A 27,153-nucleotide genomic window follows, 5' to 3' on the forward strand; every position below is an offset into this window, starting at 1 on the left:
TATAATTACTGTTTTTATGCCCTTGTTTGTTAGTTCCATCACATTATTTCTGGATCTTTTTTAAGATTTTTAAAATTTATTTATTTATTTGACAAACAGATTACAAGTAGACAGAGAGGCAGGCAGAGATAGAGGAAGGGAAACAGGCTCCCCACTGAGCAGAGAGCCCTTGGCTTGATTCCAGGACCCCGGGACCATGACCTGAGCCAAAGGCAGAGGCTTTAACCCACTGAGCCACCCAGGCACCCTTCTGGATCTGTTTTTATTGGTTGATATTTTTCTTTTAAATTAAACAACTTTTAAACAAAGTTGTTCAGGTTTTATTTACCACTAGCTCCACTCTCTTCTCCCTGTCAGCTGCTGTGCCCTCTTCCACACTCTCAGATCCAGAAGAGGACTTCTCTGGCCTTATCAGTGGTAATCTTATGGGAGTAGAGGTCAGTGGAAACAGCTGGCAGACAGTAATGTGCCTCTTCTGGGTCCAACTAGGCTGACCTTTCCTTCAGCAGATGTTCTAGAACTTGCCTCACTTAGTCTAGCTTTGATTTCTCTGATGTTCAGGTGGCCATTTTCCATGCCAGCAACAACAACTAGTGTGATCTCTATCGAACTCAGAACAGACTGATGAGGTAAGTGCTACCCACAATGGTGATACTGAAGCCAGTGGCCTTAGTTACTTAATGACCCTGATCAGGTTATCTTGGCTGTTGTCCTAGGCAAAATTTCTTCTTCCTTTTAATACCTATTGTTGTAGGTCCTCCAAAGTTCTCCAAAGAAGTTTCATTTGGATCTTTTTTCTATCTTCCATTTTAGTGGAAATGAAAGGGCTAGGCACACTTTGATAATTTATATCCCCAGCATCTCAGATCAAAATCTTTTTTCAGAGGTCAGAGGATCCACACCAATGGTGGCACACGTGTCCTGGAACTGTACTTGGAACTTGAGGATGCTTCTGGATCGTCTGCTTGTGCTTGCTGGCAAATGGCCCCGGGGTGGTCTTGAACACATCCCATTCTTTGACATCTGGGCCAGTGATACCCAGCCAAGACAGTCCCTTATAACTGGCCTTGGTGGGCTGGCTATATCCTTGCTATCAGTTTGTGGGCCACCCTGCTGCCAGGACCCTGGGTCTCTGTAGCCCTAGATTTATCTATGGCCTCTTTTGATTGATTTTTATCCTGTTTATGGATAATATTTTCTTGCTTTTATTTTTTGGATGTTTAGGGGTTTTTTTTGAGTCATTGTGAATTTTACATCATTTTTAAAACTTTGCTTTAGAGTTACTTAAGAAGTTAAACATAGAATTACTATATGACCCAGAAGTTTTAGTCTTATATATATACCCAGAAATATTGAAAATACATGTATGCTAATGTTCATTGTAGCATTATTAACAATAGTCAAAGGTTGAAACAACCAAAGTGTCCATCAACAGATGAATGGATAATGTGGTATATGCATTCAATGGAATATTAATCAGACATAGAAAGGAATGAAGTTCTGATACATTGTGTAACATGGATAAGCCTTGTAAACATTATGCTAAGTGAAAGAAGTCAGATATAAAAGGAAAAATATTGTATGGCTTCATTTATAAGAAATATCTGACATAGGCAAAAACACAGAGATGGAATGTAGATGAGAGGTTATCAGGGGCTTCAGGGTGAGAGAAATGGGAAATTATTGGTTAGTGGGAAGTTTCTGTTTGGGGTTATAAAAAATTTTGGAAATAGATAATAGTGATGGCTGCAGAACATTATGAAAATAATTAATGCGACTGAACCCTACACTTTAAAATAGTAAAAAAAAGGGATTCCTGGGTGGCTCAGTCAGTTAAGCTGCTGCCTTTGGCTCAGGTCATGATCCCAGAGTTCTGAAATCGAGTCCCACATCAGACTCCTTGCTCGGGGGGAGCCTGCATCTCTCTCTGCCTCTGCCTGCCACTCTGCCTGCTCGTGCTATCTCTCTCTCTGATAACTAAGTAAGTAAAATATTAAATAAATAAGTTAAAATGGGGGTGCCTGGATGGTTCAAATTGTTAAGCATCTGCCTTGGCTCAGGTCATGATCCTCAGGTCCTAGGATCAAGCATAAGATTTAAAATTTCAAAAGATGGGGTGCTTAGGTGGCTCAGTCGGTTAAGCATTCCACTCTTTTTTTTTTTAAGATTTTATTTATTTATTTGACAGACAGAGATCACAAGTAGGCAGAGAGGTGGGGGGTGGGGAGCAGGCTCCCCACCGAGCAGAGAGCCTGATGTGGGGCTCGATCCCAGGACCCTGGGATCATGACCTGAGCTGAAGGCAGAGGCTTTAACCCACTGAGCCACCCAGGCGCCCCAAGCATTCCACTCTTGATTTCAGCTTAGGTCATGATCTCAGGGTTGTGTGAAGCAGCATAGGGCTTCATGCTCAGTGTGGAGTCTGCTTGAGATTCTCTCTCCCTCTGCCTCTGTCCCTCCTCCCACTCATGCTCTCTCTCAAAATAAATAAATATAATCTTTAAAATCTAGGGTGTCTGGGTGGCTCAGTCAGGTAAGTGTCTGCCTTTGGCTCAGGTCATGATCTCTGGGTCCTGGAATCAAGTCCCGAGTAGGGCTTCCTGCTCAGTGGAGTGTCTGCTTCTCCTTCTCCTTCTACCCCTCCCCTCTGCTCACTCTCGCTCTCTTTCCCCTATATATAAATTAAATCTTTAAGAAAATAACAAAATAGGGCGCCTGGGTGGCTCAGTTGGTTGGACGACTGCCTTCGGCTCAGGTCATGATCCTGGAGTCCCGGAATCAAGTCCCACATCGGGCTCCCAGCTCCATGGGGAGTCTGCTTCTCTCTGACCTTCTCCTTGCTCATGTTCTCTCTCACTGTCTCTCTCTCAAATAAATAAATAAAGTCTTAAAAAAAAAGAGAATAACAAAATAATAAAATGAAATCGGGGTGCCTGGGTGGCAGTGGGTTAAAGCCTCTGCCTTCAGCTCAGGTCATGATCTCAGGATCCTGGGATTGAGCCCCACATCGAGCTCTCAGCTCAGCAGGGAGCCTGCTTCCTCCTCTCTCTCTGCCTGCCTCTCTGTCTACTTGTGATCTCTGTCTGTCAAATAAATAAATAAAATCTTAAAAAAAATAAAATCTATATGTATATAATACATAGAAAAAATCTAAATCTATCTGTATATAGATTTTAAAGATTATAAATATATATTATATATAAAATATAGATGTAGAAATTATAAATTATATGTTATATAAATATATATGTTGATGTAATTCCTCTTCTTAAAACCTTGTAATACTGGGACGCCTGGGTGGCGCAGTTGGTTGGACGACTGCCTTTGGCTCAGGGCGTGATCCTGGAGTCCCGGGATCGAGTCCCACATCAGGCTCCCAGCTCCATGGGGAGTCTGCTTCGCTCTCTGACCTTCTCCTCACTCATGCTCTCTCTCACTGTCTCTCTCTCAAATAAATAAATAAAATCTTTAAAAAAAAAAAAAAACAAAAAAACAAAAAAACCTTGTAATACTTCTCAATTTAAGCTTATTATAAAGTTATAATAAGGGTCCCTGGGTGGCTCAGTTGGTTAAGCGTTTGCCTTTGGCTCAGGTCATGATCTCAGGGTTCTGGGATGGAGCCCCACATCGGTGTCTCTACTCAGTGAGGAGCCTCCTTTTCCCTCTCCCTCTGCCAGCTACTCCCCCTGCTTGTGCACTCTCTCTCTCTGCCAAATAAATTAATTAAAATGAAAAAAATTGTTAAAATGGTGACTTTCATCATATATTTAATTACATTAGATAAAAAAGGATTACTTTGGCAGCTGTGAAGAAATCAGACAATAGGTTAAGGTTACTGCAGGAATCGAGGTTAAAGATGATGATGTTCTGTTTACCCCTCCAGGTTCACTCTGTCCTCCTCTGGAGGTTGACCTATGTAGACTGATTAACTGGTTCCTAGGCCCTCTGGCTTCTGGTTGAACTTGGCCAATGTGCAGCACTGGGAAGAGACCTCAGTCTGCAGGGTTGCTTTGAGCACCTATGGCAACTGATAACAGGTAATAGCTCTTGCCAGGCAGCCTTCTCCCAAAGCTCTGTGTGTCTCTGTATTCTAGTAATGGCTCCCTTCTCCCATTCCTTCCTTCTAAGGGTAAAGTGGCTGCCACCTGTATTTCTCTACACCGGTTTATTAGTTTAATAGTTCCCTTATCAAAACCTCTCTAGAATTAGTCAATTTGCGTGTGTTATTAGTTTCCTGCATTAGATCCGTTTATATGTAGTGGACAGAGCAACGTATGTATTTGGCGATAGAACCTTGAGGTTTTGATAGATTGGATGGTGTGACAGACATGGTCCTGGCTCTCAGAAAAGTTCTAATAAATTGGGGGAGGCAGGATGACACAGTTAGGAAAACAAAAAACAAAAAGTAAGATTCAGGCTCATACCAACTAGCAATAGTCCAGCTATGGACTCGGGTTCTAAGGTGGTGGGAACTAGCTATTGAACAGATAGTATTAATGAACTAGTTCCCTGTCTTGGGGACAGAACTGACATTTCTTGAAGCTCTCAGATATGCAGGGGAGAAACCAAAGGAGGTTGGTTGTTTTCCCACAGAGGAATCAGAAGAGTGAGCTCTCAAGGAAGCAGTAGAAATTGAGATTTGGAAATGATCCCAGGAGAAGATCTAGTCATGTGGGTGAAATGTCAAGGTGCAGACACTGGCTTGCAGCGGCTCAGCCTCCCAATCAGACGATCTAGAGATGCTCAGGCCTTAGGGTTAATTAAGCAACACCCTGTTCCATCCACTAGTTGGCCTCCTGAGCCCATTCTGTCCCTGAAGCAATGGATAGGACTAACTGGGGGGATTTCTCTATCATGGACCCTACACTTCTTCTACCCTTCGACTATTTCCCCATTTTTCCTATTTTCCCTGCGTGCCTCTCATCCATCCTGGCCCTTCCAGCTGCTGAGAGGCACCTGTTAGCTCTATATCCCTGATAGGTGGCCAACCGTCCAAGATCAGGTTTTCTTGGCTCATACTGGATATCCTTAATGTCTTGCATGCCTTGCTTATTTGCCTTGGATTCTACACAGAGAATTCTAATTGGGGTGTAACCCCCACAACATGACCCTCTAGATCTTGAGCCGCTGGACCTGTTCTCTGAGGCCTGCTAGTTGTTCCGGCTCAGTTTTCACACCAAGGCCTTTTGTGGGCCAGTACAGTCAATTTCCTTTCTTATCACCCGCACTTTACTCCCACAGGAAGCACTTCCCACTCCATCTTAGTCTCTTCCATACTACAAGGATCCAGTCACCTCCAGAAATTTACAGCTTCTGGCTGACTGTATAATCTTAGACACATTACTTAACCTCTGTATGCCTCAAGTTCTTACTAAATTCTTAGCCCATGCCTGGCACATGGCAAAACTCAGTAGATGTTAGTTGTTGTTGTTGTTGTAATTGTATTTTTAAAATGTCAATATGTTCATATAACAGGTATGACCCACTTCAAATTTGAGTCTAAAAATGATCATATTTCTCTCTTTAAAAAATTCTGAGTCTAAGTTCAGTTTACTTTAAAGATTTTATTTATTTATTTGACAGAGAGACACAGCGAGAGAGGGAACACAAGCAGGGGAAGCAAGAGAGGGAAAAGCAGGCTTCCCGCAGAGCAGAGAGCCCGATGCGGGGCTCAATCCCAGGATCCTGGGATCATGACTTGAGCTGAAGGTAGCCGCTTAATGACTGAGCCACCCAGGAGCCCCTAAGTTGTGTTTATTAAAAAAAAAAAAAGATTTTATTTACTTTATTTTGAGAGAGAGAGAATATGTGCAAGTGGGGGAGGGGCAAAGAATCCCAAGCTGACTCTGCCCTGAGCACAGATCCTCATGTGGGTCTCCGTCCCATGACCCGGAGTTCAGGACCAGGCCGAAACAAAAAGTCATTCGCCCAACCAACTGAAGCACCCAGATACCCCTAAATTCAGTTTATTTTTGTACTTATTTTATTTTAGCTTTCTTTTCTTTTCTTTTCTTTTTTAATTAAAGTAAGCCCTACACCCAATGTGGAGCTTGAACTCATGGCTGGCCCTAAGATCAAAAGTTGCATGCTCAACCTTGTGAGCCAGCCAGATGCCTCTATTTTAGCTATTTATTTCTTAACTAGTACACCCAGAAAAAATTCCAAAAATGTCAAAAGCCCCACCACTTCTCCTATTCACCCAGTTTACCTTCCCATAGACAACTTTCTTAACAATTCTTTACATAGATATAAAATATTTCCATCACCATAAAAAATTCCCTTTGCCCCAATGCAATCAATCCCCTTACTTAACACTTAGCTATATTCAACCACTGACCTGCCTTCTGCCACTGTGATTTTGTGTTTTTTTTTTTAAGAATCCCACATAAAGATTAGAACAGAAATAAATAATATAGAAACTAAAAAAAAAAAAACCCAACAGAACAGGTTGATGAAACCAAGAGCTGGCTTGATATTTTGAAAAAATATCAGTAAAATTGAACTTTGCTGGAAGAGAGAAGGGTGGAAGGATGGAGTAACTGGCTAATGAACAAGAAGGAGGGCATGTGATGTAATGAACCCTGGGTATTATATAAGACTGATGAATCACAGACTTACACCTCTGAAATCAAGACTACATTATATCTAATTAATTGAATTTAAATTAAAAAATTTAAAAAAGATTTTATCCATTTATCTGATAGAGAGAGAGAGAGCACAAACAGGGGGAGTAGCAGAGGGAGAGGAAGAAGCAGACTCCCTACTGAGCAAGGAGCCTGACATGGGACCCAGTCCCAGTACCCTGGGATTGTGACCCAAGCCAAAGGCAGACGTTTAACCGACTGAGCCACCTGGGCATCCCAATAAAAAAAAATATTTAAAAAATTCATAAACCTCTAGCCAGACTTATCAAGAATAAAAGAAAGGACTCAAATAAATAGAATTTGATATAAATGGCCTCACAATATGTAGTCTTTTTGCATTTGACTTATTTCACTTATCTTAATGTTTTTCTTTCTTTTTTTTCTTTTCTTTTTTTAAGATAGTTGATGTCAACAGTAGGTGGACGTGAGACAGGCTGTGGTCAGGGAGGCTCTTGAGAAGAGAAGAAGGTGCAGCCCACAAGACAGAGACAATCCTTAGCAGGTGAGCATCTGGTGAGCAGATTTGCATCTGGTGAGCGGAAGACAAAGACAAAGCCAGGGCGGCTTCTCTCTAACCACTTCCAACCTTCTTTCTAGTACCTACATTTGGTGGTGCTGCCCCATCTTGCATAGCCTCCTACTGACCTGGGCTGGTGGCTTGGACAGCAGGGGTCACTATGGGCTCTTGGTAGAGCCATGGCCTCCATGAATTCATTTGTCCAATAACAGTTAACAAGCGAAGAAATGACTCAGATACAAATGACAAAGATGACTCTCAAAAACTTTGAAATGTAGTTTAGACTCTGAAGAACCTGTGGAGAGTTTCGATTTATTTTTCCTGGCTCCTAGCAATACCCTCTCCTTCTGGTAACTCCTTAACCAGTGAGTTTCAAATTATAAGATGCAGCCTATTAGTGGGTCATGATGGGCATTTTTTTTTAAGTAGTCTCCACCCCCAGTGTGGAACCCAACACAGGGCTTGAACTCACAACTCTGAGATCAAGACCTGAGCCGAGATCAAGAGTCCAATGCTTAACCGAATGAGCCACCCAGGCACGCCATGATGGGCATTTTTAAACAATGAAATATAGTGGAATAAAAATATCAGACACAACATGGATAGGATGTGTATGTAATGAAAGATGTTGTTTCCAATATATGTGTATGTATGGAGTTACAACATGATGTGTATTTCTCCTTGTGTGTCTCAGTCAAAAAATCATGAAAGCCTCATGCATTGGTATTTCCCCTGGGGTTGTAGCTTCTTCAATCTTCTGATTCTCATTAATAGTTCCAAAACTCTAATGAGCAAAAGAATCACCCAGGAAGCTTGTTGAAACTATAATTTCCAAGCCCTACCTACCTCCAAATATTCAAATTCAGAAGGTTGGGTGAACTAGGAGATTTCATTTTTTAAAAGATATTTATTTATTTATTTCATTTGAGAGAGAGAATGCACAAGCAGGGTGAGCAGCAGGCAGAGGGAGAGAGAGAAGCAAATACACCCTGAGGAGTCACCCCCACCCCCCGGCCCGACACATGCACCATTGATGTGGGCTCTATCCCAGGACCCTGGGATCATGACCTGAGCTGAAGGCAGATGATTAAGGTAAACCAACTGAGTCACCCTGGCACCCCAAGAGATTTCCTTTTTAACAAGCTGGAGATTAAGTATAAATGGTCTATGGACCCCAGTTTGAAAGGCCCTGCTTGACCTCACCTTGGCCAGTTTCATCCACAGCCAAGAGTTCAGTGGTATCCTCTACCCTGAGTGTCAAAGACAGATTGACAACCTCATTTGTAGACACTGGTTATTGTGTCCTCTGATCTGGATGTTCCTTGCATTCATAGCGCCCAAACTGAAGCTCTCTCCCTTTCTCCCCACTATTCACACTTATTCCTCTAACATTGTTTCCCATCTTTGTGAGTGGATGCATTATATACCCTGTCAACCAAACCAAAATAAAGGAGAGAGAGGAATCAGAGTTGGGCCCCCAGGGTTAAGCCTGGGCACAGGGTTCACTTCATAGGTATGTAACCTGTGCAACCCCATAGGGCCCTGCACTTAGAAATGCCTTACACTCAGTTTCATGTTCTGCTGCCACTATCTTGAGAGTCTTCATAATTTTTGAACAAGGGACCTTATATTTTTATTTGGCATTAGGCCTCACAAATTATGTAGCCTGTCCTGTCTAGGAGCCTGGGAGCCTGGTGGTGAATTTAAATAGAAATGGGGAAGTTAGATGGGGTGCCTGGGTGGCTCAGTGGGTTAAAGCCTCTGCCTTTGGCTCTGGTCATGATCTAAGGGTCCTGGGATTGAGCCCTGCATTGGGCTCTCTGTTCAGCAGGGAGTCTGCTTCCTCCTCTCTCTCTCTGCCTGCCTCTCTGTCTACTTGTGATCTCTTTCTGTCAAATAAACAAATAGAATCTTAAAAAAAAAAAAAAAGAAATGTGGAAGCTGGGGGGAACCTGGGTGGCTCAATCATTAAGTGTCTGCCTTCGGCTCAAGTCATGATCACAGGGTCCTGGGATCGAGCCCCATGTCTGGCTCCTTGCTCGGCAGAGAGCCTGCTTCTCTCTCTCCCTCTGCCTGCTGCTCTGCCTACTTGTGCTCTCTAGCTCTCTGTCAAATAAATAAATAAAATCTTATTTAAAAAAAGAAGAAATAAGGAGGTCAGCAAAAAGAACAGGTCTAGGAAGAAAATGGGCTGGCTTTCAATACCTGAATGTGAGCTGTCTGTAACTCAGATTAGCCAGGTGGAGAAGTACAGTGGGAAGTTGGAAATATGAGCAAGAACAGAGAACAGAGGTCAAGATGGAAGATAAATTGTTTGGAGTTAGCCAAATAGATGTAACAGGTGAGATCATGAAAGGGAATTAACTAGGAAAGAAAGTACACAGTGAGAAGGAGTAAGGGACAGGGACAGGACTTTAAAAATCAATAGCATTAAGGAGGTGGGAAGTATGGGAAGAAGAACCAGCAAAGGCACAGGAAGAAATATAGAAGCAAAACCAAACAGTAAAAATACTGGGGCAAGGAGATGATCTGATGTGACCATGCAGGATCTGAAGGGGAAAGTAGGAGCAGAAAAGCCAATTTAGGGACAGAGCACATGGAAAGGAAAGATTCAACCCAAAAAATTTAAATCATCTATTTTTATTTTTGAACATATACTGATTATAAAAATAATTTTAGAAACACTCATATTCCACCATCCAGACAAACTGTTAGCATTTTGGTGCATTTCCTTCCAGTGTTTGTTTTCAGCATAGTTTTCTTCCATATTTTTTTTCCTCTACAGAAAGTTTACAAATATTCTATTTACAGTCTTCTATGATTTTGCTCCACAAATCTGAGACCATATTATCCATAGTCTCATATCCTACATAGATAGGATGGAATTTTACATTCTATCCAGAGCACTTCCTATGCTATTAAAAACATTTTCCCCTGGATGTGTAGCATTCCAAAATCTTGTGACATCAATTTTAAAATATCATGAAAGAAAATTTAAAATACTTCTAATTTTGTTCCTATAATCTCACCCACCCCATCAAATAATTTCACGTTTTAGTGTTTCTTTCCAACTTCACTCTTTGAAAACATCACTAGGGCACCTGGATGGCTCAGTCAGTTAAGCATCTGCCTTTGGCTCAGGTCATGATCCCAGGGTCCTGGAATCCAGTCCCACATCTGGCTCCTTGCTCAGTGGGGAGCCTGCTTCTCCCTCTCCCTCGCCTGCCTCTCCCCCTCCTTGTGCTTGTTCTCTCTCTCTGTCAAGTAAATAAAAAAAATCTTTAAAAAAAATTAAAACATCATTACTTTGAGGTAACTGAGGTAATAGCATAATTACAGTTTTAAATATTGTTTTCTTTCACATTATTTTACAAACATGGTTTCATATTTCTCCATGTTCTGATAGCTGTAAGCTGTTTTGTACTGTTAAGTGTTTAATAATTTAATCACCGCCTGACATAAGTGTTTCAGTACATACAGATTTTTTTTTCTTTTGGCTTATATCGTTGGGTTTTAAATTTCTAGGTGAGGAACTGGGCCAAAGCATACCAGTTGGTTCTTGCTAAGTGTTACCTAAGTGTGCTTCTAGGAGGATTAAGTCAATTTACCCAGCTACTAGCTAGGTACGGATGTATCTTTTCCCAGGGCTTCGACTGGCGTTGGGTATTTAATTTTTACTTGATTTAATGGCTGTTAATTGGGACCATACTATACATATAGTCTTTAATTTGCATTTCCATAATTACTAAGGAAGTTGAGTCTTTAAATATATATATATATATATATATATATATTTATTTATTTACTGTTTGTATTTCCCCTAGATGCCTATTCGATTCAAAGCAACAGACGTATTTTGAGTGCCACCTATGTGCCAAGTGCTGTGTGCTTCCCTCAAGGATGAGTGCCCTAACAAAAATGACCATTGGGGTAGGGTGGGGGAACCAGGTAGTATAGAAAATATATAATTAACTTACTCTATTTGTAGAAGCACCATACCAGCAGGCAGCTTGGGCAAAGTCCTGTGGGTGGAAGACAGAGAAGGAAGGAATTGACTCTTAAGCAGGTTAGGTTTCGCAGGTCAAGTGCCTTTAGAGCTAAGCCCAAACAAAGAAGGATTTGTCAGGGTGAGAAGATGTCTGGAGAAATAAAACAATGTGGAGAGAGGTAAAGTGGTTGAAAAACACAAAATACAGTACTTGTGTAATGGAGTTGTGAATTTTCTAAAGCTAAAATGTGATAATTTTTTTTGTTCTTTAAGAGAAATGGTATGAGATAATGTATCTTTTAGGACGATCTTTCTGGAAGCTAATGACAGGTAGATCTGGAGACACTGGAGTCTATAAGATGAGCCTATGTTTTTAGCCACTTACCAAGGGTCAGAGATAGAACTAAAGGTCAAGCTTTTTAGGTAGTATGCACATTAACTTTTTATCTTAAAACTGTTCCCATTATAACTTTTCCTTTAAATTTTTAAAAAATGGCAGGAAGATAGGGGTAACATAAAATTTACTAATTTTAACTGTGTAATTCAGTATTGTTAAGTACATTTCATATTGCTGTGCAACCATTCGCCAGATTGTGACTTTCAAGTTAATTTAATTCAGCTTTATTAAAAAGAAATTGAAATTTGTCAAATTTACCTTCTTTGGTGTTCGCTTAACACTTTACATTGTATAATGCTCTTTAACTAAATATATGATCTCGTTGATCCTCATAAACATTCTTCTGAGGTAGATATTATCCCCATTTTCCAGATGAGGAAGCTGAGGCCAAGAGCCAAAAGGCCAGACAAGCTTGGGGTGTGTGTTTATCCTGGGGAAACAAAGAGTGTCACCCAGATTTATAGGCTGAGGATTTCAGCCATCCAATCAGTCATGTAGCAAATATTATCCAAGTACCTAGTATATGCCCAGTGTTAGGGGAATGATGTTGAGCAAAATAGACATATTCCCTGCATTTATGGAGCTCAAGGACTAGTGGGGTAAACAAGCATTCATTGAGAAATAATAAGGGGCGCTTGTCTGAGTCGGTCAGTGGAGCCTATGACTCTTGATCTTGGGATTATGAGTTCAAGTCCCACACTGGGTGTAGAGATTACTTAAAAATAAAATCTTTAGGGGTGCCTGGGTGGCTCAGCAGGTTAAAGCCTCTGCCTTCGGCTCAGGTCATGATCTCAGGGTCCTGGGATCGAGTCCCGCATCAGGCTCTCTGCTCAGCGGGGAGCCTGCTTCTTCCTCTCTCTCTGTCTGCCTCTCTGCCTACTTGTGATCTGTCAAATAAATAAATATCTTTTTAAAAAATATATAAAATAAAATCCTTAGGGATGCCTGGATGGCTCAGTCAGTTAAGCATCAGACTCTTTTTTTTTTTTAAAGATTTTATTTATTTATTTGACAGAGAGAGATTACAAGTAGGCAGAGAGGCAGGCAGAGAGAGAGAGAGAGGAGGAAGCAGGCTCCCTGCTGAGCAGAGAGCCCGAAGCGGGACTCGATCCCAGGACCCTGAGATCATGACCTGAGCCGAAGGCAGCGGCTTAACCCACTGAGCCACCCAGGCGCCCCAAGCATCAGACTCTTGATTTCAGTTCAGATCATGATCTCAGGGTCCTGGGATCGAGCTCTCTGTCCAGCTCCGTGCTCAGAGACGAGCCTGACTGAGATTCTCTCTCTCCTTCTGCCTCTCCCCGACCCATGCCTGTGTGTATGCTCCTGTACGTGTGTGCTCGCTCTCTCTCAAATAAATAGATAAATCTTAAAAAAGGAAAAATAGGGGCAGGGTGTCTGAGTGGCTCAGTTGGTTAAACGTTTGCCTTCAGCTCAGGTCATGATCTCAGGGTTCTAGGATCAAGCTTAAGCCAGGGTCTCTGCTCAGCAGGAAGTTTACTTCTCCCTCTGTGCTCTCCCTGCCTCTCTCTCGAAGAAATAAATAAATAAATAAATAAATAAATAAATAAATAAAATCTTTTTAAAAAAAAGAAAAAACAGAGGCATCTGGGTGACTCAGTCAGTTAAGTGTCTGCCTTCAGTTCAGGTCATGATCCTGGAGTGCTTGGATCCTGTCCAGTGACAGGCTCTCTGCTCAGCTGGAGAGTCTTCTTCTCCCTTTCCCTCTGCCACTCCCCCACAAACCTCCCCCACCAACCCGGTTCCTGCATGCTCTCTCTCAAATAAATAAATAAAATCTTTTTTTAAAAAAAAGCCACTCCTTCCCCAAAAAACTGTAAAAAATAAAATAAAACCTTTAAACTTCACAGAGAAAGACAATGTAAAATATCTTCATTCGAGAGAAACTCAGGACCGAGTATACTTACACTATATGCATTTGTAAATTTTCCAAAATGACTCACCCTGACATTTCCATGTGTCTGTCTAATCCACAGTATCCTTTTCTTGACATTATGTGATTTGTATATTGACCCCCAACCATGTGAGGTCAGCAGCAAGTATGACAGTCTATATTTTACTGATGAAAAATTCGAGTCTCAAAGAGGTTAGATAACTTGCCAAAAACGACATGACTAGTTAACAGTGAAGCTGGGATTTGAATCCAGCTCTCGCAACACGTGTAGTATTTTTGTAGTATTCATCCTTCCATTATTCATTCATCCATCAAATATGTACCCAGCACCTTCTGAGTGTCAGCCTACGCATGAAGCAGTCAAGAGCCACTGAAGGGGGCACCTGTGTGGTTCAGTTGGTTGTGCCTACCTTCGGGTCTACCTTCCCCCACTTGTGTGAGCTTCAGCTTGCATGTGTGCTCTTTTTCTCTCTCCTCTCTCCCTCTCAAATAAATGAATAAAATGTTTTGGGGGGCGGGGAGAGCCACTGAGGGGTTTGAAGCAGGAAAGCAGCATGATCCAATTTAGATTTTATTTTATTAGAGATTTTATTTATTTATTAGAGAGCATGAGGAGAGCAGGGGAAGGGGCAGAGGGAGAGAGAGAAGTAGGCTCCCTGCTGAGCAGGGAAGGGTGACATGGGGCTCGATTCCAGGCCAGGACCCTGGGATCATGACCTGAGCCTAAGGCAGACGCTTAACCAACTGAGCCACCCAGGCGCCCCTCCATTGTAGGTTTTAGATGAGAGGGCAATGATGGTTTCCAAAATACAGTCTGGGACCACCTACTGGGTCTGAAACTCTGGGATTAGGGCTCAAGAATGTCACAATCAGCCAGGTTTGGGAGTTCCTTTCCAGTTCTAGTGCAGTGAAGAGAGAGAAGCACTGTATTAGAGAAGGAGGTGGTGCGACCAGTTAACATGACTAAGATAATGGCTGTATGAGAGCCAACCACGTGAGAGGTGAAGTACAGGGACAAAGGGATACACTTGAAGGTCATTTAGATAGAACCCCCACCACTCATTCTCTCTCTCTCTGTCAAATAAGTAAATAAAATCTTTATTTTCTTTTAAAGATTTATTATTTATTTGGCAGAGAGAGAGAGAGTGCGAGAGAGGGAACACAAGTAGGGGAAATGGGAGAGGGAGAAGCACGCTTCCCGCTGAGCAGGGAGCCTGATGGGGGACTCGATCCGAGGACGCCGGGATCATGACCTGAGCTGAAGGCAGACTGAGCCACCCAGGCGCCCCAATAAATAAAATCTTCAAAAAAAAAAAAAATTAAAAGTATCTCCTTTCCACTACAATCACAGACCTGAAAAGGGCAGATGGGACTATGGGGGAGATTCATCTTCATCCGGGGTCCGGGTTCCCCAGGGACTCAGGGAGGCGGGAAACTGACACCCGAATTACTGAACGGAGGCATCAGAGACTGAGGACATCTCCACTGTCTCCTCACTGCCAAGTAGGTCAGGACTAAAGCGAACTGAGGCAAAGGGTATGGTTGGCTGTACCAGGGGAAGACTGGCCTGTCCGGGCATCGGCAAGGCCATAGGAGCTAAGCCAAGCAGTTGGGCATGGAGGTGCGGGAGAAAAGGATGGGAAAGTGGGCATGGTGGGATCCTGTCACAGGCGTTTGGGATAGGCTGTGAGAAACCCCTGGGGGAGGTGCCCTTGAGGATGACCAATCAGAGAGCGAGTTGCAGGACAGGGGCGTATCTTAGTCGAGATTGGATAACTGCCTGGCTTTGGGAGGGGCCGCGGTGCCCTCACCCTCCCACCCCGGCCCCGCAGCTTTGCAATCAGCTTCATAAACCGCAGTGGCTGCGGCGATGGAAGTTGTATGAGTGTGGCCCACGTGCCTGAATCTGACGCTCCTCGCTAGCCGCGGAGTTCCTTGGGTCCCGCGTGCGTTTTGTCCTGCCCCAAAGTTCGCTGCATCCTCGGTGCCCTTAACCTCTAGCCCAGCTTCTCAAGCTCCGGACCTCGGCATCTGCAGAACTAAATGTTCACAACCATGAATGCCTCGGACGGAACAGAGCAGTTATTGGAGCCTTACAACTTCGAGGTGTTCTGGGACATGAGACCCCTTTTGGAGGAGTACTGGTGAGACCTGGGGAAGGCGAAAGGCAGTGCCAGGGTCCTGACCTTAACGACTGCTATTTGGGGAGGGTTGGCGTGGGGGAGGAGATACTGGGTGCCTGCGATGATTTTCTTTGTTTTTCTTTTCTTTTCTTTTCTTTTTCTCCTCTTTTCTTCTTCTTCCTCCTCCTCCTCCTCCTCCTTTTTTTTTTTTTTTTTTAAAGATTTCGTTTGTTTATCTGAGAGAGAGAGACAGCATGAGCAGGGAGTGGGGCAGAGGGAGAGGGAGAAGCAAGCTCCTTGGTGAAGGGAGTCCGATGTGGGACTCGATCCCAGGATTCTGGGATCATGACCCAAGCTGAAGGCAGACGCTTAAGCAACTGGGCCACCCAGGCGCCCCTGCGACGGTTTTCTTAAAGAGCAAAGGTGTGGGGCTCCCCTGTACTGTCTCCATATCCCTGTTGTCCAAGGTGCAGTTAGCGTGACATCTCAGAGATTAGATCTGGAGGAAAGAAAGAATGAGAGAGGAAGAGACAGGATGGAAGAGAGGGAGAAAGGAAGAAAATGGGTTGAGGAAAGTAGGAGATGGAAACTGAAGGGAAAGAGGGGAGTGAGACATGATCTCTGAGGAAGGGGTTGATCTGAACTCCTCCTCCTCTCCACCTTCTAGAACGACTCTCCTCTGTCCATTGTGGCTGTGTGTACAGGTGTGCGGGCATAGTGCTGGTGTCCAGGGACAGTCTGCCCTTCACAATTATCACATTGTTTCCCAAATACTCCATTGTCCCCCGCTGTGGAAAAGGAGACACAGTTGGGAACCTCTGTCAGGATTTCCCCAGTCTCTTTGACTTTGCCCTAAAGCTCCTCAGAGGTGTTTGTGAACTGACTTTTGTCAGTTTGTGGACTGACAATTTGCCATGACCCAAACAGGCAGAAACTATTGCCACATTCTTCTAAATACCAGAGTTCTGGGTTGGTTCTAGACATGGACCCCGTAGTTGTCACCCACTCACAATTCCCCTGAGAGCAATAATCACAGAAACCTGTACACAGCCCCAGCCCTGTACTAGGTACTTTATATACCTTAACACTGTCAGGGAATGTTATTTTTCCAAAGTCATACAGCTGGTAAGTGGCAGAGTTGGGACTCCAACCCAGAGCACTGACCCTGAGAGATGAGTGGGCATTCCTCTAACCAGGACCCACCCATAAGCCCATCCCCTCTGCCTTCTGCCTGCCAGGGCAACCTCATTCCCCATAGCTCTGGTCTACCTGCTACTCATCGTTGTGGGGCAGAACTACATGAAGTCACGGAAGGGCTTCAACTTGCAGGGGCCTCTCATCCTTTGGTCCCTCGGCCTTACAATCTTCAGGTAAGACACCCCCCCCCCATCTCCACTCCCTGACTATCCTGTAGACCCTAGACCCTCATTCTATCCCTAAAAGCTTTCTGGAAACCCCAAGTGAGTCAATGCCCCAAGTTTTCCTCTAACTCTCTCCCTAACCCATTCCCTCAGCTCCAGCTCCTTCCCCAGCTTCCATCCTCCTCTCATATTACCCTGCTTTCCTTCTTCCCCAGGCCCCATACTGGCAACCTCTGCTCTCTCTCTCTCATGAATCCACTTGTGCTCATGGAGTCTGTACTTTTAACAATTTTCTCCATCCTCTAATGCTCTCAACATCTAACACCCTCTCCCAATACCTTCCAATAACTTCTCTTGCCCCTCCTTCCCAGATTCCATCCCCTATCCCCTCCCAGGTTCCTACTCATCCCATTAACCGTAGTCCCTAACTCAACTTTCAGTCCCATCCTCCAGCATTTCCTGGTCCTTCCCCAGCCCTCATCTCCTCTAGATTACTGATTGGATCCCGGCCCCAGGATCTCAGAAGCTGTGACCCATTCTGCTGGAAGGGGGTAAATGGTGAAGCTTGAGGCAGTGACCTGACAGGCCAAGGGAGAAGGGTGAATTGGTGTCTGGGGATGACCCTTACACCCTTTTCCTCTGTCCCATTTCAGTATCGTGGGGGCACTGAGGACATGGGGCTCTATGGCTGCCCTGGTACTTAGTGGGAGCCCAAAGAAAACTCTGTGCTTCTCCAACTTCGCCGACACTCCTGTAATTGGATTCTGGTCCTGTCTCTTTGTTCTCAGCAAGGTTATTGAACTTGGTGAGTGGCAAGGCTTTGTCTCTCTGATGCCCAGTCAACTACATCCCTCCTCAGGACCCCCCTACCTCTCCCATTACAAGGAGAGTCCCTTCCCCACCCCCTGGGTCCTAACAACACCTCTTACCCAAGCCCCTCTTTAAATTATTTGCCACAAAGATCCTTCTCCATGCCCTGAGAATTCCCCCTGTGTCCCTATATCCATCAAAGAGGGTGGTCCCAACACAGGGTGGTAAGCCAGCTATGACCCTCCATTTCCCAGGAGACACGGCCTTCATCATCCTGCGTAAGCGACCACTCATCTTTGTGCACTGGTACCACCACAGCTCAGTGCTAGTGTATACGAGCTTTGGATACAAGAACAAGGTGTCTGCAGGAGGCTGGTTCATGACCATGAACTACGGTGTGCATGCCATCATGTACATGTACTACACTCTGAAGGCTGCCAAACTGAAGTCCCCCTCATGGTTACCTATGCTCGTCACCAGCCTGCAGATCCTACAGATGTTTATGGGAACAATTGTTGGCATCCTAACTTACATCTGGAGACAGGAACAGGGATGCCACACCACAATGGAACACTGCTTCTGGTCCCTTGTCTTGTATACGACCTATTTCATCCTCTTTGCCCATTTCTTCCACCAAACCTACATAGTGCCCAAGGTCAAAGTCAAGACCAAGAGCCAGTGAAAAGCTGGAGAAAAAGGAGCCCCAGTCTTTCTCTCTGCCACGGCACCAGGGAGTTGATCTTAGGTTTGGGAGAATAATTAGGAGGCCTTCCCTGTATGGTTTTTCCCATGGGATCTGTGCTCCAAGGTGGCAGGAAGTTATAACAGGCAAGAAGTGTCAGCCGTGGGTGGGGTGTAATCTAGTACTTTGATGTTTCCATTTTTAATGTGAAGGCCAAGCAAGCCCTGGGATGGGGGTAGAACTGAGGAGGATCCCCAGAGCTGAGTTATTTATATTTCTACCCAGAAATCTTCCTCTTGTTCCATTTTTAAATTAAAGATTCCAACAAGTCTTCTGGGGTTTCTAGATTTGGGGGAAGAGGACTGCTGTGACGGGAAAGGGCTGCTGGCAACAGGGTGATCACTGAGAAGCCTAAGAAGGTGTGTGGAAAGATGAGAGGCACACACATGCAGACAATAATTCTAGGCCTAGTAGGCACTTAATAAATGTCTGTTACAGACCAGAATTTTATTGCTATTAGAGATCCACGCCCCTCATGGGAACAGTGAGAAACAGGTGCAGGAAGGCGGTGTTAACTTATCTAAGGTCATAAACTTCCTAAGTTGCGGAATTGACACCCGCAAGGGTTCCTGACCAGAACTTCCAGTCATCCTCCATGCGACCACGAGGTGGCGCCTCAGCACCAGTTTTGGCCAACGCCTGCCAAGTAGCTAGTCCCTAAACCACACTTCTATATTCGCACGCAGGGCACGTGCCCCACTTTGCTCCTGGAATCTCCCAGCTGCCCCATCCCGGTGCTGGCAGCTGAGAGGGGACTGAAGCCCTAGAAGCCTGGGCCTCACTTCTTTCCTGTGCACTCCTTTAGACATGGGGTAGCATGAGGGGCGGGAGCTCAACCGCAATTCTGAATCATCAGGCCTTTGGCAGTCCGCGCACGTTTATTTCGTTTATCTTTGAAAATGGGGGAGGGGAGTCTGGAGAAGGCGGGGTGGGCCAAGGGTCAGTTGGCCCCCGGGGAACTGGTCCCTGTTCCTGGCCTTAGTCCCAGGAGTGTGGACTGTGTGTAGGACCCAGTCCACCCTCAGGGTCGGCAGGGGGTAGTCTCTCTCCTGAGCTGGCCGCGACTCCCTCCCCGAGCTGCCCCAGCACCCCTCTCAGACCCCGGGGTAGGCGCAAGCCAGTCAAGACGACCCCAGTCGGGGGAGGCTGTGAATTCTCGCCCCCGCCCTCGGGGATGGTAGATGGACCGGGCCATTCATACAGGCCGTTCCACGGCGTACTGGCACGGACTGAGGTTGGCGGCCGGGGGCGGCCCGGGCACGGCGGGATAGCTGAAAGAGGCGTGCTGTTTGGCCTTGAGCCTCAGGCTGGCCAGACTCGAGTTACACGGGTCCCGATATACGTAGGGGGAGGAGGCGGCTGCAGCTGCGGCTGCAGCGGCCGAGGCGTAAGGGCAGGACACTGCCCCGGAGGACACTGCGGCGGGAGCCAGCCCGGGGGGTCCCCCGCCCAGGCCCTGAAGAGCCCCGGGCCCTGGCACGGCGCCCGGGGCGGCTGCGGCCGAGGGCACCATGGAGGCGGCGATGGAGCTGGGTGGCGAGAAGACGGGCTGCGAAGCCAGAGGCCCCACATTGACCGAGTTGAAGGCGAACGGGAAGGTCTTTGCGGCGAGCGGCGGGCCGAGCGCCTTGGGTGGCCAATTGCCGTACGAGTAGCCGGGGTACACCTCCTCGTAGGGCGGCACCAGCCCCCCGAGTGGCGCGGCGAAGCCCCCCTTGCACAGCTCCGCCTGCTGGCTGCGCTCGCGCTTCCGCCACTTGGCGCGCCGGTTCTTGAACCACACCTGCGGGCGTTGGAGAAAGGCTGTCAGGGCCGGAGCCGGGCGGGGGCCGGCCCAGGTCCGCGCGGCTGCGGCTGGGTCCCAGAGCCCGGAGTTCGGGCCGGGACCGTGCAGAAGAGAAACGAAACGGAAGTGGGGCAGCCAAGCTGGGGGTGGAAGGAGCGCACCGAGTCCGGGTGCTGAGAACAGGAGTGGGCGACAGGACTGAGTCAGGGCGATAGGGTCTGGGGCGGGGGCACGTAGGATGGAGTCAAAGAGGAGTGAAGAAGAGCACGGGAGACAGTGCTGGGGGAGAAGGAACGAGCGGCCTGGGGCGACAGGGTGGATGGAAGTGGAGCAGAGGCCGGAGGCTGGTGCAAAGGAGGCTGTGGGGGGCAGCAGACCGAGGCAGGGGCCCGTCGGGTGTGGGGCCGAGGGTAGGCAATCAGGGAGGGAGCGCCGGCTGAGGCCTCCAGGGCTGCTAGCTGAGCGGCGGCTGAGGAGGCCCGGGCTGGAGGGGGAAGGTGGGCGGGGGTTGGGGGGTGGGCAGCGGCGGGCCTATAGTGGAGGGCTCAGGTTTGGGAGGGCCGTACCCGCACGCGGGCCTCGGTGAGGTTGGTCCACACCGCGATCTCTTCGCGCGTGCTCATGTCGGGGTAGCGGTTCCTCTGGAAGGTCGCCTCCAGCTCTTGCAGCTGCTGGCTGGTGAAGTGGGTGCGCTGCCGTCGCTGCTTCTTCTTCAGCGAGCCGTCTTCGGGGGAGCCGCCGGGCAGCGAAGCCGAGGCCTTCTCCGAGTCTGGGGGCCGAGGTGGGGGCAGGTCACAGGGCGCCGAGGCCTGCGCGGATTCTGTGGCTCCAGGACCTCCTCCACTGACCGCTCACTCCCACCCGGCCTTCCCCCACGGCCAGATGTCACCCCCAGGAGGGATTGAACTGTTATCTCCCCTACCCCCGGTAGGGGGTGCGCTCACCGCTGTGCTCTTGGCCCTTGCAGCTGTGTTCGGGGAGGGGTGGGTGGGGAGTGCCCGCATCTGACAGCGAGAGGGCCGGGCTTCGGGCCTCCGCCTCGCTGAGCAGGCCGAACTCCATGGAGGGAGGACTCTGGAAGGAGACAAGACACGGATCAGGTGGATGGGGATAAAATCTCGCAGTTAACGGGTTCCCAGTAGTGTTTCCCCTCAAGTTCACTGCCCCTTTCTCAGCTACCGACATAAAGCTACCCCTCTGTGGGGTACCCTAGGACAGAATAGGGAAATAGCAGCCTAAGGGGAGAAGGGGGTATTCTCAGGGGCATTATGCACAGACATGCACACAGACTGTATTTTGTTCACTGCTGGGCACCTAGCTAGAACTCTGCCTGGTGCCCAGTTGGTGTGCAATAGACACTTCTTGAATCCGCTAAGGAAAACCATGCTATTGCATGGAAAACCATGCAACTGCACACCACATCTTCCAAAACTTTGGTTCCTTCTCACATGTATGTCCAGTATCCCCACAAACTCACACCTGCCCCTCAGCTGATCATACCTCAATACAGCCCAAACCTCTGTTACTCTCCAGTGGGACAGATTTGATTTTTGAACCAGGCCCAATATGTCTCGCGTACGGATAATCACTGCTATTATTTATGAATACTTACTATGGGCCTTTTCCTCATTATATCTCTCCTCACAAGAATGCATCTATCTTAAATATCACCCTTGTTCAGGTGAGGGAACAGACTTGAAGTTACCACTAAGCTCACAGAGCTTGTGCATGGTGAAGCTGGGATCTGAACCAGGTCTGGGAAACTCGTAAGCTACTGCTTTTTCTTCATTTGCTTTTTCAAACTGTGTTCCTAGGGGCCCTACTCAGAAATCCCCTCAAGGACTGGAACTTGGGGCCAGCCTCAGGGATAGAAGTCTAGCTTGGCCTTGCATGGGTTTGCTTCAACCAGGGCAGTCCTGCTTTGGCCTGTTTTGTTTATACTTTCTAGAGAGACAGCATTTGACGAAAGGGTTCCAGGGTCAAAAACAAGTTTGAAAATCACTAGGTGTCCTGGCCTCGTCTGCCTCTGTGTCTGTGCAGACACACATCACACTCCTTCTAGAGCCTCCACCAGCACTCCTACCTCCCTGCTCCCAGGAGCAAATGTGAGCTTCTTAAAGCCACCTTCCCGCCCTTATTCCCTACCCCAAACCTTGCTTGACATGGCCCAGGAGATGGCTCAGGTCCCTCTCCAAGTCTCCCCAGCAGGGTCCCCCTTGCTGCTGGCTCTCCCAAGCCCCCCTCGTGGGAGAAAGAGAAAGGGGCACTAGTGAGGCTCGGGAAGTCTGGACAGACACCTCTGGGTCAGAGAAGAACCAAAGGAGGTTAGGGACAGAGGAACAGGGGTGAAGAGCTGGGTAGGAGGGGTCCATCTGCCTCTCCATTAACAGGGACTTGATCCAGGCTGTGCAGGGTGGCATTAATGTGGCGGATTAGCCTAGATTGAGATGTGTGTCACTTGGCTGTTCTGAATTTATAAAGAGCCTCACTCTGGGAGGCACAGATGGGCAGCGGCCTGTATTTGCACATGGAAATGCACCCGTCAACCAGCTGAAGGAGGACAGCTGCCCCCCAACCTCTCAAACGAGACTGGGGGTGCAACAGAGGTCAAGGCAGGAGGTTGAGAAGCAGTCAGTCCCTGTTCTGTTCGCAGGGAAAGGGGTGGGGTCTAGACTTGGACTTTTTCCGAGGTTGGAGAGGGAGGACTGAAGGGAACAGGGAAGGAGAGAAGTCAGGCTAGGGGTGAGGGATACTCAGCTCCCCTCCCTTCCAGGTCTAAGGTCAGGAGTCAGAGGCTTGGGGCTGGCCCAGGGATGCTCTGAGAGAAGGGAGATACCCTTGGGTGAGACCTGTGGCAGCTTTGACTAGTAGTTCTTCCCAAAGAGCTCAAAAGGCTTAGAACTGAGAGCTGGAAAAAGGGGGGCTCTGAAGCCTCCTCTTACTTTATACCCAAGGTGCTCTCAAAATGCAAGCTATCCCCCTGGCTTCTCCAGAGGCCATGGGAACAACACCGCTGGGAGAAAATTAAATCCCGCCAGTGCCGTTTGTCTTTCCAGTCTGCCTTGGCTCCAGAACTCCAGTATTCCAAACTCCCCTTCCCCCAGCATTCCATACCTGTGTCTCCGTTTCACCCTCCATTGCAGCAGAAGGAGGCAGGGTGAAGAGAGATAAGGGCCAGAGCAAGAGATGAGGCCGAGAAAGCAGAGTTCAGGCTGTGTATTTCCAGAGACAGACAGACACACATGCAGACACACACGAGCCCCCACTCAGACAAAATAAGCACTTGGACTTGGAGCTAGAGGCATACAAACACATACTCTCCCACACATGCGCTCCCACATTCAGGCAGACAGACCCACACCGTCACACAGTCTCCTCTCTCTGTGACAGGGACAGCTGCCTTGGCTGTTTTGGAGCTCGCCATTACTCTCCACTCCCCCCCTCCTTCCTGGCCCCTCTGAACCTCAGATCTCAGTCCCAGAACTAAGGACTCTGTGGGGGAGGAGGAGGCCTCAGGGGCCAGGGGAGCAATCTATACTCCCCTGAGTATAGAGTCTGTTTCCCTGTGTGGGGAGAAGTCTGAGGGAACAGGATGGCTTGGAAGTAGAGGGTGGAAACTGCCCAGGACCCTCACAGGAAAACAATCTGGAATAGCTAGAAGAAATTAGGTTTGGGGACAAAAGATCTGGGTCCATGTCCTGGCTCCCCAACTTACTAGCTCTTTGTTCTTGGCAAAGTACTTTACCTCTCTGGACATATTTCGTCATCTCTAAAATGGAGATCATACTCCCCTCCCTACCTACCTCTAGTACTGTTAGAAGGTTTAAAAAAAAAATAATGTAAAGATGAAAGGGGACAAAACTCTATCCAAGTTGCTTCCCTGTCCCCCGCCATTCACGGCACAGATGTCTCTGGTGCCGTCTATGAGCTGGGCATTGAGTAAGGCACTGAGGATAGAGTGGTAAATTGGATGTCATCCTTGTCTCTGCCCTTGCTTGAGTTTACCTTCCGAGACCCTGTATCACCCAGTGAAGATTTCCTTTGGTGAAAAAAAGGCAAGTATGCTGGATTTGAGAGTGGGATGCAGAGGTGTGTTGTGAATACTCCACCCTGAACATAAAGGAGGGCCCAGCCAATAAAATAACAGCAAAATGGGCAGAGTAATCGAAGCCAAGAGCCACTGGTAAAGGCAAGAAGGAAACCTTCAGGCTCTTGACTGGTGTGGGACTAGTGGAAAGAGGGGTGGAGGCCGAGAAGAGTCCTGCCTGTGAAACTGACAAGGCAAGAACACTACAGCCAGGCAGGCAACAGAGAGCTAGACAGCGGGGGCACAGGCCTCCCGCAGACTCGCGTCCGGGTGGGCTAGCCAGGCAAAGGCTGGGGGCGCCAGGCTGTTGTCTGAGCTGGAGACAGGCTGGCTGAGGATTAAGCTCCCCCAAACTGTTAGAGGTCAGGAAGCTGGGGAGTTGGGACTGAGGCCAGGGGCTTCTCCTCACTTGGGTGGATGGGGACAAGCAGTAGGTCTGGAAGCTGCAGGATTGGATGCTGGTAGGAAACACCAGGCAGGACCAGAGAGAGTCAGGAGATAAGAGGGATGTTAAGTCCAGCTCTGGGAGGGGCCGCTGGTCCCCCCTCCAGCCTCTCTGACACACCCTACCGGGGGTATATGGGTGAGGCTCCACACTGGCAGGGTGACAAGTCCTACCCTGGGAAGAAGAAAGGACCTGCAGGTGTGCTCTGATTCTGAAACAGCGCCTGGGATTACAGGAAGCCTATCGTGGACCACAGCGAAAACAAAATATTCAAGATATATTAAAGTGGAGAGCACAGGTTATCCCAGGTTAGAGAGGTCAGAGAGAGGAGGTCATGGTTTCCAAGTGACCCAAGCTCATGGCAAGAAGACAACAGCCACGGCCCCACTTTCGCCCTGACACCAAAGGGGCAAATCAGGGCCGCCGCCAGAGAGCCCCCAAGCAGTTGCAATGATGATGCTCGGGCAGGAGGCGCACCCCAGCACTGAGATGGGAGAAAACCCTGGAAGATGGAAGGGATAGAGTTGTGGCACTGTGGCTCAGTTCAGCAAGTAGCAAGTTGGTAATAGAATATAAGCCAGGGTCCTTAGCTAGTGTGGTGCCCAGCTAGAAACCTGGGTTTGAAGTAAGGCCCTTCAGTTCATTAGGGATGCTGAGGACCCAACCTGTCTGGTCTGCTGAGCTGCCGTGAGCACATGCAAGCAAATCAGACAGCTGTAGACAAAGGTCACAGACCCAAGAGGAAACCCTAAGACTCGAGCGGAGGCAGCGATGATTTGATGGAGTTAATTTAGCAAGGGGTAAATTAGGGATCAGAGAAATGGGCCCCCACACCCACCATTCGCCTTCCTTCCTTCTTTCCTTCAGCAAGTATTAGGTGCTAGGACAGATCCCTAAGGATGCTAAGGCACAAATCCTAATTTCTAGGAGCCTACAGTCTGGGGAGGCAAACAGGATAGACAATGATGGGCTAAGTAGGCCTAATTCTCACACTGGGGGGAGGTCAAAGAGACGGAAGCCCATGTAAGGTGGTATCAAGTTATGGGGCTCAGAGAATGTAGCACATGGCAGAGCTGGGAACTGGGGAGGCAGAGAAGGAGCAGAGGCTTCTAAATAATAGAGCACTACTGAGAATGAGCTAGCAGGTTCCGAGGGCAACAGGCAGTCTAACATGGCCAGGGTCTCGGTGTGAGCAATGGGAGAGCATCAGAGGAAAACAGGTCAGGTTGAGGGGACCTCCAGAGAAGGGCATGGGGTGGTGCTTCAGGTTTGATAAAGTCTAAGCTAGAGCATCTCCAGCTTTTCCATCAAAACCCCCCAAGACCAGTAAGAAAGAACATCCCTCAGGGAAACTGGGAGCACGACCTCAAGCAGCTGCCACCAGTATGAAATTTCTTTGAGATCTCCAGCCTTGTGTTAAAAATTGAAGCAAGTTTTGTATTCTATTCCATGCTTAAGTGTAGTCATTTTGATATAAAAATAAAGTTTTCTCGGGGTGCCTGGGTGGCTCAGTGGGTTAAAGCCTCTGCCTTTGGCTCAGGTCATGGTCTCAGGGTCCTGGGATGGAGCCCCACATCGGACTCACTGCTCAGCGGGGAGCCTGCTTTCTTCTCTCTCTCTGCCTGCCTCTCTGCCTACTTGTGATCTCTGTCAAATAAATAAATAAATAATCTTTTAAAAAAATAAAGTTTTCTCTCTCCACATCTTTAAGTGCCATCTTCAAGTGACATCATCCCACCAGGAAGATGGGCCACATTTAGCCTGCAACGTCATGGCCCTTCTACTCCTGCCCTGCCTGCTCTCCTCATCCTCCCTTTTTGAGAAGCAGTACTCCAAGCAGTGGGAGTCACTGGAGGCTTGTAGGCAGGGGAGAAACATAAGAACAGCATCTCTGGGACCTTTATTTGGCTGTGGTGAGCAGAATGGATTGGGCAGGGGAAAGGTGGGAAAGAGGGAACGTAACTGAAAAATGTAAAGAAGGCATTGAGGAGGACAATGGAGGAAGGGAGAGAATTTTGAGAGCAGTTTTCACTCCCCGCACTGTCTATCTTTTTTCCCTTTCTGTTCCCATCATCCTCATCATGGGTCCCTGCCCATGACCATGGGCTAGACACTCCAGATAATCCCAAAGCTCAGGACCTAATGGATCTTTCAAATTAGCTGCCTTCTTCCTCCCCACACTCTAGGATGCATCATTTGGAGCGAATGGAGAAGAAAAGATTTGGGTGGCTCTGTCCTTCTCTCATGCCTATCCCCAGCTCAGCTCCAGCCTGCCCACCTTTCCCCTCCTGGACTGTGTCCCAGGCCCATATTCACATCCTTGATCAGGAGGCAGGCA

At 47.5% G+C, this 27,153-nt stretch overlaps 2 protein-coding genes and 1 pseudogene across 2 annotated transcripts; 1 reads left to right on the forward strand and 2 right to left on the reverse strand.

Moving 5' to 3' along the window:
* Positions 1–380: 380 nt before the first annotated feature.
* Positions 381–7,342, reverse strand: LOC122899288 (annotated as a pseudogene).
* A 7,968-nt stretch (positions 7,343–15,310) lies between these two features.
* ELOVL3 (ELOVL fatty acid elongase 3) lies at positions 15,311–18,942 on the forward strand. Its single transcript, XM_044240373.1, has 4 exons — positions 15,311–15,605; positions 16,823–16,954; positions 17,599–17,750; positions 18,010–18,942. The coding sequence occupies exons 1-4, from the start codon at positions 15,505–15,507 to the stop codon at positions 18,435–18,437; spliced, it is 813 nt and encodes a 270-aa protein (XP_044096308.1). The 5' UTR covers positions 15,311–15,504; the 3' UTR covers positions 18,438–18,942.
* A 750-nt stretch (positions 18,943–19,692) lies between these two features.
* Positions 19,693–21,345, reverse strand: PITX3 (paired like homeodomain 3). The gene is made up of 3 exons (XM_044236657.1): positions 21,228–21,345; positions 20,850–21,052; positions 19,693–20,280 (listed from the first exon to the last, which is right to left on the reverse strand). The coding sequence occupies exons 1-3, from the start codon at positions 21,343–21,345 to the stop codon at positions 19,693–19,695; spliced, it is 909 nt and encodes a 302-aa protein (XP_044092592.1).
* Between the last annotated feature and the right edge of the window lie 5,808 nt (positions 21,346–27,153).

This window comes from Neovison vison, chromosome 2, assembly GCF_020171115.1.
Source record: "Neovison vison isolate M4711 chromosome 2, ASM_NN_V1, whole genome shotgun sequence".
NCBI lineage: Eukaryota > Metazoa > Chordata > Mammalia > Carnivora > Mustelidae > Neogale > Neogale vison.

Excerpts from the sequence above, each read along its gene's own strand:
- ELOVL3 (XM_044240373.1), top strand. The coding sequence starts at position 15,505 with ATGTTCACAACCATGAATGCCTCGGACGGAACAGAGCAGTTATTGGAG. Across the intron at positions 15,606-16,822 it reads CCCCTTTTGGAGGAGTACTG|GGCAACCTCATTCCCCATAG; the intron begins GTGAGACCTGGG and ends TCTGCCTGCCAG. Across the intron at positions 17,751-18,009 it reads CAGCAAGGTTATTGAACTTG|GAGACACGGCCTTCATCATC; the intron begins GTGAGTGGCAAG and ends TCCATTTCCCAG.
- PITX3 (XM_044236657.1), bottom strand. The coding sequence starts at position 21,345 with ATGGAGTTCGGCCTGCTCAGCGAGGCGGAGGCCCGAAGCCCGGCCCTC. Across the intron at positions 21,053-21,227 it reads CAAGGGCCAAGAGCACAGCG|ACTCGGAGAAGGCCTCGGCT; the intron begins GTGAGCGCACCC and ends CTCGGCCCCCAG. Across the intron at positions 20,281-20,849 it reads TCACCGAGGCCCGCGTGCGG|GTGTGGTTCAAGAACCGGCG; the intron begins GTACGGCCCTCC and ends CAACGCCCGCAG.